Here is a 13,054-nt window from a genome sequence, read left to right as displayed (position 1 = left end):
CTTACAGCAAAAAGGCATGGGTTGATGACACCGTTCAACCCAGGGCCTTCCTGTGAGAAGTTTGCATGTTCTCCCCGTGTTGGTTCAGCTTCCTCCCACAGACCAAAAGCATGCAGAGATTAATTGGCATAAAGTAATTGACCTTAGGTGTGAATGTGAGAGTGAATGGTTGTTCATCTGTGTGTGTTTGCCCTGCTATGGACCAGTGACCTTTCCGATTGGCTAAAGTGGACAATTAATTAATTAATTAATTAGTTAATTATATATTTATTTAAATACATAAATAAATGCTGACTGCTCACTATAATGTATGAATATTTCCACATCCCAGACACAGGAAGAGGTTAAATAAATAGGCAAATTATTCCAAACATGTTATGTTTGTTTGTTATTTAATTGTGCAAGGACAAAACAGCCCGTTACATGCTTCCAGCACATGACTAGCTAAGCTGAATGTGCGCTTGTTTGAGGGACTGGTTGCTGGGATACACAACACCACTCTGGTCAGCACAGAGAGGAGAAGGTATATGAACCCTCCAGAAACCAGTGGTGGATCATTAGATACGGATACTCCTTTAGGAACAAATAAAACATAGATCTCACTGTGTGCGAGATCTATGAGTGATTGAGAGAGGGAGAGAGAGAGAGAGAGAGAGAGGGAGGAAAAGGTGGTGGACATTATACAGAGTCATTCATAGTTTATTTACGATGGTGCCGTATTTTGACCGACCCACCCAAATCTGCTGTATTTTCTTCAAGTCCACCCAAACCCAGCTGACCTACAGGTGTGCATGAATGTGCCTGACATTTGTCTGTTTTTGAAGGATACATCAGTGTTTGCAGCCGACCATATCCCAGAATTCTTTTTGCGCTGGTGGCAGAGGTTTTTGTAAACCTGGATAATTGTATACCAAACACAAATGCAAAACTAAAATAATACATGAATAAAACAAACTCTTAAATTATAACAATACAAAAAAGAACATGTCATTATGATACAATAAGATATATTTCAAGCTGTTTTATCATTTAATATTGACAGGGACTTACTAAGTTATTTTAAGACATTCTTCACATTATTTAAACAGGGTTTAGTTCTGAAGAATTTACATGTGTGGATTAAAGAGAAGAGTTAAAAGCTTATATATATATGTTAAACTACCATTTTTGTACAAATTCTATCTCTCTCTATATATATATGTTGTTCAAATCATAAATATGTGTATATTTGAAAATCATATTCCAGGTTTGTAACATTTAAGGGAATTGATTGTACTTGTCCATATCGCTCAGTCTGAGATACAGTATATCACATGCTGGTGTCTGCGTCAATGCGTCTCCATTTCCTCCAGTACTACACAAAATGATAATAACTGCATGTAGGGTCCATCAAAACTAAAAAAATAATCTCAAAACTAACAAAACTGGTACAACACAAAAAAAAACATTTCAAATACCATGTGGTCCTTTTGTAATGCATAGAAGCAGAACATCCTCCGGTCCACATGCAGCATTTCTTCAAACCCATTTCAGCAAAATCATTGTCATCAAAGTTCCGGCAACTGACAGCAGAACTCACCATTGATCCATGTAGCTTCTGGGTCATGGACCTGGAATTCAGCTTTGAACAAATCCTCCACAGTCAGTTTGGTGTCACTTCCAGCTTGGGTGTCAGCTGCAAAAAGCAAGTCATTTATTATTTTTCATGGAAAGGCATGAGTAACATATAATGTAGTATAAAACTGTATTGTACTATACTGTAGTGAGTTGGTATGTTTAGTTGTTAGCACCATCGGACCACTCTCTGTTATGGCCAAAATGGTAGCCAGATTGTTTTTTTGATTAACAGTGAGATTCTAATTTGTTATGATTAGTCACTGATAATAGAGAAAAAGTAGATGAATTTCAATGGTATCTATTGCATTTATTGTGGTGCAATGTCCTTGCTAATGCAAAAATATGGACCTGAGTCACAAAAGAGTTCAGAATATAGAGTCAAATAATTATATTGGGCCTTTTTGGCCTTATTTGTTTCACAAGTGAAAGACTACACCCATTTTTATATACAGTCTATTTGATAATTCCATAAAGTGCCAGTCATCTTAATGACTCAATGTATGCACCACAATCATGTGAACTGATGAAGGGTAGTGGACAGAAGAAATAAGTTATTATTAATAAGTTATGTGTTATCACTTAGATTATTTTGTTTTTTACAGCATTAGTATGAGGAGTTTGTGGGTGGTGTTCTGAAAAGGTCAAATCATACAGGAATAAAATAATGTTTTCATACAGAATGTGAGTGTTCCATATCAAAATCGTGCAAAATCTATGCAAAACAAGTTATTGAGTTATTTTAGGTGGAAATAAGCTGTGTAAATAAATGTTATGATAACATTAAGACCTCTTGGCCACTTTGTTTAAGTACCTCAAAAAGGCTTGAGACCCCTGATTCATTGGTTTCAAAATTACCTAAATAAGTGATTTCAGGACTTCAGTGCATGTCCAAAACCAGCTTGAGGCTGTTGTGTGTAACTACAAATGTCCACAACATCGAACATTGAAGTCGACCAGCTCCACACAACCTTCTCTGTGTTTCTCAGGATAGCAGTGTTTTTGTTTTTGTGTTTCCAACATGGTTGTGCTGCACGCGGCTGATGGCAAAGCAAATTGAGCCCTCCCTAAACCGACTGGCAGCATGTTCAAACACAGCTGCTGCTGGTCCTGCACCATGCACAGGATCCACACCAGAGATTTAAGTTTCTCAAAGACAGCTAATTCTGTGGTAGAAAAAGAAAAGTATATAATATAATTTGATATTGCCAAAATCATATATGAAATACATTTCACCATAAATATCAGTACTATAGTTTAACCCATAAGAGCATGACAAGTAAAATAACTGATGTTAGCTCATAAAAGATATATACACGTGTCTATACTTCTTTAGGCTTCTCCCTTTAGATGTCGCCACAGCGCATCATCTGCCTTCATATCCCTTGTGTCCTCTCCTGTTACACCAACTGTCCTCATATCCTCCTTCACAACATCCATGAATCTCTTTGTTTGTCTTCTTTTCCTCCTGTCTGGCAGCTCCATCTACAACACCCTTGGTCCAGTATAAGCACTGCGGGTCCTCTGCACTTGACCAAACCATCTTAGTCTTATCGCTGTTACGTTGTATCTAAACCATTCAACCTGCGCTGTACCTTGAATATGCTGATTTCTAAATCTGTCCATGCTGGTCACCTCCAATGAAAATCTCAGGATCTTCAGCTCTGCCCCCTTCAGCTATACTGTCTGTCTCATTAGGTATATGAAATAGTATATACATGTATGTTGGCCATTGTTTAAGAAGCCAGTTCATTAAACATGGTCAGCTAGTCACTAAACAATTTTAAATGTTGTTTCAAAGTCAACAAGTACAGGTGGGAAGATGGTGGTTTCCATCTGCTTGGGAGACAAATGTACTGAGTGCCCTTTCAGTCCAGATGTGCATTAAGGCAAACATACATAAATAAGAAATGAAACATGGGGAACAATATACCCGCTCACCGTGGCATTTCATGTCCACTAACATGGTCATAAGTGGGCTAGAAAATCCTCAAGCTGTTCCAGTGGTGCCGCTGGAAATGTTTCAGTTCAATTACGAATGAGAATGTGCCAAATATCAGCTCTGTCTTAACAGGATGGCTGCTGCTTTTGTGCAGAGAAGGAAGGCCATATCTCATTTTGAATGTCAGCCATATTGGCTTTCCTTGATAACTCCATGCACTATGTTGGTTTATGGAGGCAATGGAAGTCTAACCAAGTGTTGAATACACCAGGGGAGAGTGAGGCTGTGTGTAGATGAGTAAGAAGTGTTGTTTCATAACTTTGAGGGCAGGATGATGGTACAATAGTATCAAAATAGCTGAAGAAGGGGATTTAACAATAAACACCAGCTATGTGACCCGTTCTCACAGGTCCCAGAGTGGTTTTGAGCAGGGTGGATTGTCTGGCTTAACAGTGGTCACTGCTTTTTTAATGTTCTGTACAAGACACACAGATATTTTCAAAGTTGTATCAAATCACATACCTGAGACCTGTTATAAGTTATAATAGTTTATCAGCAAATGTTACCATCTTAAAGCCTTTTAATGAAGTGAATGATTTGCACATATTTGTCACACTGTTACTTGTCCTGCTTTGTGTTTGACTTTACCTTTATTCTAATTCATTATTTTTTTACTGTCATTGTTGTCAATTGCTTTTGTATTGTTTCATATCTCCAACTCCTGACCAAAAACATCTACTAAAACTCCACTATGTTCACCAGTTGTATGTTAACTTTGTCCTTCTCCTGTGAGATGCAAAGCCTAAAATACTCAGACAAGCTGGGGGAAATACAGATTTGTTGACATTTCTCTGTATGTGCTTTCAGACCTCCACTACCAAATGAAGTTCTGGATAATGTCCTTGTGAGCTCATGTGAGAGTACAGCGGGAAAAGCTTTGGATAATTCACAGTGATCGAGGGTACAACTTTGCACCAATACTCATTAACTTGGTCAAGGTACTGTTTGGTTTAACTGTTTGGTCCAATCTTATCAGGCCTGAAATCTATAGGAGCATAAAAAAGCAGATGAGAAAAACTGGTATTCTTCAACCAGAGCATAATCGCTCAAGTGTTACCTGGTGTGAGGAGGATGACAGACATGGTGATGAGTGAGCAGACCACCAGGATGACCAGCAGAGCAATGGCAATGCCCTTCCAGTTCCTCTGCGGAGGACTGACCCCACCCAAATCCTGCAAAAACACAGAGCGTTAAAGGTCAGAGAGGAGAAAAGACAACATACCATCATTTCTTTCAGTTTGGTTAGATGTACAAAGTTGTTTCTTTATTATTATTATTATTATAATTATTAGTATTATTTTATTATGTATTATATTATATTATATTCATTAGGAAGACTTGTCAGTAAAGACACCAGTCTCAGGGGTTTATTTTTAGTTTGCACTATTTTCCTTGTGAGTTTATATCAGAGAGGTGATGCAAACTGCAGTCTTAAAAATATCCTGAAGTATGTGATGTTCCATTTTCATCAAATCAATAGAATTCACTTGTTTGACATTAGAGAGTAGCCCAGGTTTACTCAGCTACAGGAAGAACAGCAGGAATCTAAAAACAACACAGGAGAACAGTCTTGTGTAGCACGTCCAAAGCACAAACATGTATTTGGCAGAAAATAGACTACCATGGCACCTGGCTAAACACTGGAAGACGTAAATTGAGGTGAAAACTCAGTATCTGAAGGCTTCTTTAAGGAGAAACGACACATTACATGAAGGGAGCAGAGGGGAGAAGGTCTTCAACACCACTTATCCTTCCACCTACAGTGCCGTTTCTTCATCCCTTCTCATGAAAATTAACAACCATTGTCACTTGCCCTCATAACCCCAACAATTCCAAATTACTGTTTACACTTGGCCTCTGGTGACTCAGGGAACTCTAACAACTGTATTTGAGCATCTGGGAACACAAGTTAATCCATTGACATCAATGGGCTCTTTGATGACATATTGGAGGTTAAATACGGAGGATTTCACATCAGTCATTCACAAGTGAAGTGAGCAGTCAAAACTTTAATTTATATACCTACCATTACCTCCATCTCAGTCAACTCAAGTGTCTCTCTCAATATTTTTAATAGTTTTTTTTTAATATTGACTTAATATTACCTGGATACATATTTTCTTTCTCTTTTTTGCACTATATGTATCTTTAACTCAGCTGTGTGTTGTTATGTATAACTGCCCTGTGTGCTTTTAATTGCCCCCCCATTTTCAGATGGACACAGCAGAAAAACTGTTTGTATACTGAGTTTTATAAATTCGACAATATATATTATATATGTATATATACGATTACACAATGCTGTTTATAGCATACTAAATGCTGTTTATAGCATACTAAAGCCATCCTTGAATCGCAGAGCTGAGCCTCCTCTATTAGAATATGTGCAGTTGTTCTTAGTCCTAATTTCATACAAGCCATTGTTTAAGCTTGTTCTGGTTAATTCAAACGTAATGTAAGGTTCAATATCTTATTAATAGATATTTTTCTTAACATTAGGTTATTTGTTAAGTGCAAAACTTGCTTGTGAGGATTATTTTTCTTTTGCCACAGCTGCCACCAAGATTCTCAAGGATTTTTTCTTTTTCTTTTACAGACTAAGATAAATGGATTGTTGTTGTCCACGTGTTATCATAAATTGCATGTAATGAAATGTGGAAGACTGCGAATGAACCACAACCATCAACCGAAGATATTGCTTGTCTGTCACATGAGCAGTAAACCAGGCATTTTGCACTCAAGTGTTCCATTGCTCAAACAGACTGCAGTAAAGGCTTGGTGTGAGCAATCTGAGTGGCCATAGAGTTTACTGTCCCTATGTGATAGTATCTGCACTGAAATAGCCATCCTGGAGAGTATGTGAAGCTTTTCACAGCGCCTCCTTTTCTGAGTCCTAGTATTAGAGGGTCTTAAACCTGGTCTTCCACCACATCTGCTGCCTCTGATAAGGTGAATTAAGCCTCCAACCTATAAATTTCTCCACTCTGCAGAGCATCCTGGCCTCAATTATCCACAAAAAAATGGTGACTGCTGGTCAGCAAGCCACTACTATGCCATGATTAGCAAGGAGAGGAAAAACAAAATGATTGCCAATTACAACTTTTACAAAGGAGCTTTATTTCCATTTATCTCTCTCAGATGCTGACACTATTTAAAAGCAACAAAAACTCAGTTTTATTACTTTTAGAGCCCAGTTTTTCACACAAAGCAGACAGAGTGGACAATGATATCAGAGTCAAGACACATTTGTTCACATTTATAATGTTTTTTTCTTCATTTTTCAAAACAACTTAACATAAACCTTGGAATTTAGACCCAACTTAACTGTACCCTGATATATTGTAGATATTATAATTCCAACTCACACAGTAGAAGTAAATCATCTGCATTGGCTTTTGCCAATGACATTTGTATATGAATATGACAAAGACAATGCTAAAAAGGCTGAAAACTTGCCATTGCATCTGGACTCAAAGACTGCTGCGAAGATTTGGACAAGACTTTGACATATTGCATGCCATTATGCAGAAATAATTGGACATTAGCTTAGGGCAGGGTGACATGGCCACATTATCACACTAATTCATTTTCAATTGAGTTAATGTTAATTATTAGCACTTTAATTGTATGACAGTTTAAGAATGAATTGTTTTTCTCTGTTAACTGTGGTTTTAAGCTTCCTATAACAAAGTGTTGAGGAAAAAAAAGAGCTTTTACAGATTAAAGTGTCACTGATTTAGCGTGACCTTTACATTATGCTGTGTTCCATTTACTTTGGAACATGAAAGTCTGGACTAGGCTAGTTAGCAATACCAGTCAATAACCCTGTTGTGCATAGTATTTTGTGCACAAAAACAGTGTAGTAACATTTCTTTATTTTCACAGTGATTGTGTGGTGGCAGCCATCTTGGAATCTCATGTTGGAGTTAGTTGGAGTGAGTTGAAAGTTCCAAGCTCAGATTACAATCATCATTGCACATGACAATATCACGACTCCGGCTTCTGGAGTGGAACCCTACTTAATTAATTTATTACTGGTAAAACATGTATTTGTCCTACTATGTCATTTCGACAAATATCTGCTCTTAAAAAAGTCTATTACACAAAGTGTATTTAAGAAATGCATGCTGTATGAGTTAAACTAATTGACAGTTTGCTCAAATATAAGACCAACTTTCAGTCACATCATCTCAAACCAAATGCCAATGATGGCAACAATCATAACAATAAAGTTAGTGGTGCTCTTGGACTTTTATATAGACCTATGTTAGCTATGTTCTGATTACTGTACAGCTCCTTCATTTTCCTACCTGGTTTTCCTATTCTATGTTTCATGCTTTGCACTGATGTTGAGGAATCATGCCATTACTTTGTGAGAGGCCGACGTTGACTGAAATCCAGGTGAAAAACTGGTTAAAACTGCACAGTGCTTCGGACATGCAGAAGTAGTTCATTGTCACCCCGTCTGCAGAAACATTTTACATGAATGCAGTTTCACATTACAGCCCCCTTTGGACTCATAAGTCTGATCTATTATCGGGACTTGGACCACTGCTCATTTCATTTATAGCACAAAAGGCTCCCGTGCCCTTGAAAATTGACAGCAACTTTAAATTGCTGCTGTGCCTCCATGCATGCAATTCTTTCAAGCTCTCCTCTGCATTTTCTCCTTGACTCATTTTCTCCTCCAATTTCCTATCCAGCACACTTGGAGTCATCACCAGCAATTTATTGACCTAATTACGATCAGTGATAGAACTACAAAGAGAAGTTTGACCAGCACAGTCTCTTCATTACCGTTATTGCAGTAGCACAGAAAATGTCCTGATGAACTGTTGGACTACCACCAGGAACAAGAGTGGGTTTTATCATAATCATCTGATTCTCATATGAGGCAAGACTGGAAGAAACAGTGGGGTACGGTGGCCCCGACAGCTCATTCACAAGCAAATTAAGAAAAAGGTGTATTCACACTGGGTTCATCACTTTTTCTGTCACCTTGAGACCTTTGTATGTGCTGCAAGTAGGACATTTCTTTATTTGGTTGCGTTGTGAGCATTTCACATGCTGCTGACACAGCTGTAAATTGTAGTATAAGATTAATTATCTTACTCAGGGACACATTGAAATGTAGACGAGTAGAGCCTGGGTTCATACCGTCGTCTTCTGGTTGAAAGACGATCCATTCTTCATGGATGGCACAGTGTCGTAATGTCACATTGACACAGGAAGTGTGGTCACATTGCATAGTTTGACAGAAGTCACTTCAGTGTTTAGGGTTGATGCGCTGCTGAGTACAAAGTTTATCAGGTATAGTATATATATATATATATATATGTATATATATATTATAGTATATCAGGTAATAAGTCCAAAGTCTGGGAACATTTTGAGAGAGCGAAGGATGACTCCAAGAAGTTGATATGCAAGTAGATAAACCTCTGCTCGAAGAAGCTTGTTGTCCTCTCGTAGGCAATGACGTAAGAACCTGTCATAGGATCGACCAAGGAGTTAACATCTAAAGCTAACTCTGTTAGGAGAAACTGAGCTGGTTGGCTATATAGTGTTTGAAGTTATTAGATATTAGATGTTGATGTGCAGTGCCTAAATACCTAACTACACTGGTTTTGGAACAGTTGTGTAGTGTCTCCGATCAGAGTTGACACACACCAATTCTAGTCACTTCTATTTCTGGCGGATGCCACAGCAGAGCCGCATAAATTCAAGGCAATTGAGCGCGAGTGAGACAGGAAGTAGGAAAATAAAACATCCAGTTTACTTTTCAGAATAAAAGATCCCGTATTGCCACCACATCATATTTTAACTACATCACAGAAAGAATCCTTGCAAGCACACTGTGCTCCTGTTTATTTGGTCGGTAGAAATGCTACTCCGATTTTGTTGTGTTAACAACATTTACAGTGTTGTATGGTTACTATCTAACCATTTGGTCTGTGCACACACAAAACAGTGTTGCTAACTTAGCAACTTTGTCGCTATATTTAGCAACTATTCAGACCCCTCTAGCGACTCTTTCTCAAAAAAGCAACTAGTGACAAATCTAGCATCTTTTTCTGGTGTTATTTTGGAGACTCTGACGTGAAAGCACATGTCGTTTTACTTCTCAACAAACAGTGGGTGCTGCCTTGGGCCGGCCCGTAGCACTCACACGTGGCCCAGTCCTCTCTTCACGCAGCAGTCCCTCCCAGCCGCAGTCAGAGCAGAAGACTGCAAATGAATCACGCATGTGCGAAGCCGCCGCTGGCACATCCTCAAATGTAAAATGTTCCTTGTACACTGCATTTGACACACACAGCCTCAGTCACTGATTCACCACGTCCACTGTGTGTGTGACTCTCTGTGACACTAAGCTATATCTAGCTGACTAGCTCATCATGTATCCGTCTAAACTGTACACTCAAAAATACAAAAAGGAGTAGGAGGGGAATCAAACTCGGATTCTGTCCCATGAAGTTATTCCTCTCTCCTACAGTGGGACACTCTCTGACCAGATTTCGTTTAACGACTTCTAACGGCTTGTAGGACAGCTTTACTTACTGAGGAGTTGGCAACGCTGACAGAAACACACACTTGCATACAGAGATACACACTCTCACACAGACACATTCACACACAAAAAACATTATATAGTACCATTGGTAGATATTGTATTGATACAAAATCGTTGCACAAGAGTAAATATTGCAAACCTCTTCTCAGCAGAACTACACATTCTTCAATTTCAATATCCTTCAATAAATGTTAATCATAATCCACATTGAATATTAGCTAAATAAATGAGATTGAATCAGTAAATTGGCTATATGTTCCCGTCTTTCTGAGGGTGGTGCCCTTAAGAAATTTAATGTTAATCAAAGCAATTAAATGGATATTAATTTTGTCAAAACTGAGATTATTTTTTATTACTCTTTGATCATCATTCATTTGATCATCCACTGATACAAAAGAATAACATTTTATGGTGCTCCACTTGATCCAGGGTACTGTGCCAAAAGTTATAGGCATTGAGAACTTTTTAACTGCAAGGACAAATGCCTGTTCCTGAAAGTATCTCATCACTTTAACAGTCTCCTCTATTACTCTTTTTGACACCAGGCCGGCAGATGTGTACGAGTTTGTCAGTTGTAGTACTGGTTAAATTATGTAGCATGTGCCCTGATGCATTCACAGTGATTACATAATTGCATATACTTAAATATCATAGCAGACATTTAATCTAACAAAAGTGCTAAGTGATTGGCCCTAAATAAACCAACCTAATGATGTAACACTAACAGTCAAGATTCTTAAAGTCCAAGCTGGACATTAGCCAAAAAATTGTAGGGTATACTGTAGTATCTGACTCAGCTAGTTTGTCTAGACTGTGTTAGAGATGTGCATTGAGAAGTAAACAGGAACTTCCTCATGAGAGAGTTGACTTTGCATCACCTACAATCTGGGTACAACAGAAGTCTGTAGGCCAGACCTGAAAACAATGCTTGTAAAAGATTGTTCTCCTTCAACAACACTGCTGTCATTATTATGTTTAATCAGAACACAATTTCTGTTAATAACATAGATGTCTTCAAACATTGAGCCACGTTCGGGGGAGTTGGTGGTGATGAAATCCATTAATGCTAACCATGGCACAGAGTTAAAACAGAGTGAATGTCTTTAAAAGAACCACAATGGACATGGAGTTTGGTCTTAAACTGGTCTCAAAGTGTTTTACTAATGCAGAGTATTGACAGGAGCATGCGGTAATATGTGTGTTTTTTGGCTTGAGGGACATGTGTAAGTTGTCTGCCTTATGTCAAAGACAACAAACTCAGAGAGATGTATATGATGCACTCAGTATTTCTCTTTTTTCTTATAGTGCTCTATTAAAGTGAAATGTTAGCTCCTCAGGCAGCCGTTCAATTCACATAAATCTATCTGTCTAGATGCTATTATGTGTATGTTATTGATCCTGAGCTTCACAGTTTCACTGTGGGCATACAGTTTACTGTACAGTAGATATGCTACTGCGGTCAGGGGAAATAAAACTGTCTATAAAAACTGATGTTTTGTGCTGTTTACTCATTATGAAGGTGAAAAACGTTATTCTACCGCTCTTCATCATACTGAGACTCTCCCCTCATTTCTACAGATGCACAAAACTTGACTATTTCAATGAATAACAGTGCTTTTCAGTTTTGTGGATATGGTTATAGGTTTAAAAAAAAAAACCTGGTTAAGGCAAATAAATGTTTATACTTTGTCTTAGCTGTGGAGGTCCGCTGCTTGGCCGATTTCAGAAATCTTGCTCTCCATAAAAAAACACCTTGTGATGTCCACATAACACTGTAAAATCCTTTGTCTCAAACTGTTCTGGAAGTGTGGTGTCCTGCTTGGCCAATGTGGCTGAATCATTTGGGGACATATCTTACTGTAATTTTTCACACATACTCTCACCAGACATTCACCTCTTTAATTGCTTTTTAATGCAAACATCTCATCGGTCAATCACATGGCAACAATCCGGTGCATTTAGGCATGTATACATGGTCAATATGACCTACTGCAGTTTAAACTGAGGAACAATCCCGATTTAAGTAACTATGAATGTAACTTGAGTATTTAAGAAACTGCTAAGATACTTAGATTTGGAATGAAACAGAATATATTTATCTTAATAAAAATAAAAATAAATTGCTTACTGTAGAGTAATCAACATCTTTGCAATTTGGTAATATTTTGTTGTTTCAATATGCAGTTTCAATTAAGAAATGGTTAGGTGATATCTTGGCGGACATTTTGCTTTGTCACATACCTACTTGTGTACTCGTCACTATAGATGATACGTCAAATGTAATTGAGAATGCAGTTGGGTTGAATTGAAGATACAATCCTGAGAAGTGTTGTGATTTATTTGATTCTTTGCCTTTTATCTCCTCCTTTATCCACAAAAAAATGCTGCACTGCATGTGTCTTTCATCAGTTATTATTTATTTATTCAACCCATGCAGGCAATGATTAGAAGCCTCTTTTAATTTAACTGACACCAAGTGTAATTCTACCAAGCTCTCCCTGGGACAAATTCCATCACACTCAATCAATACAATCAATTATTCATCAAGTCAAGCAGGCCACAGAAAAGAATGGGGCACGTTTGTTGGTCCAGACATATTGAGAGGCACAACTGAGTGAACAGTGATGAAGGTGTTGATCCAAGCATGAATCCCAGCAGGACCTGAATTTAGGACCAGATATTTATTAAATATGCAGTCTGTTCATACAAACATGAACTATATTAGGGAGAATGCACATTACATTTTCTGTAAAATCTGAATCTAACTGATTCATCAATGCAGCAACTATAAAATAATATATATAGAAAATGCTCAAACTTGGAGCAGGTGAGTTCCAGATTTTCTGACTTTGGCAACCACATTTTAA

At 37.9% G+C, this 13,054-nt stretch overlaps 1 protein-coding gene across 2 annotated transcripts in view; it reads right to left on the bottom strand.

The window, feature by feature from the left end:
* LOC131444761 (inactive dipeptidyl peptidase 10-like) overlaps positions 1-13,054 on the bottom strand; it is a 278,070-nt gene that overhangs the window by 121,547 nt on the left and 143,469 nt on the right. For both annotated transcript variants that reach the window (XM_058615388.1, XM_058615398.1), the window contains exons 2-3: positions 4,674-4,788; positions 1,580-1,675 (exon numbers count right to left, since the gene is read on the bottom strand). In XM_058615388.1, coding sequence (XP_058471371.1) covers positions 1,580-1,675; positions 4,674-4,788 — 211 coding nt within the window. The remainder of the gene's footprint in view (positions 1-1,579; positions 1,676-4,673; positions 4,789-13,054) is intronic.

The sequence above is a fragment of the Solea solea genome, chromosome 2 (genome assembly GCF_958295425.1).
Source record: "Solea solea chromosome 2, fSolSol10.1, whole genome shotgun sequence".
Taxonomy (NCBI): domain Eukaryota; kingdom Metazoa; phylum Chordata; class Actinopteri; order Pleuronectiformes; family Soleidae; genus Solea; species Solea solea.
The sequence above is the reverse complement of the archived record's forward strand: the minus strand, read 5'-3'. Positions and strand labels throughout refer to the sequence as shown.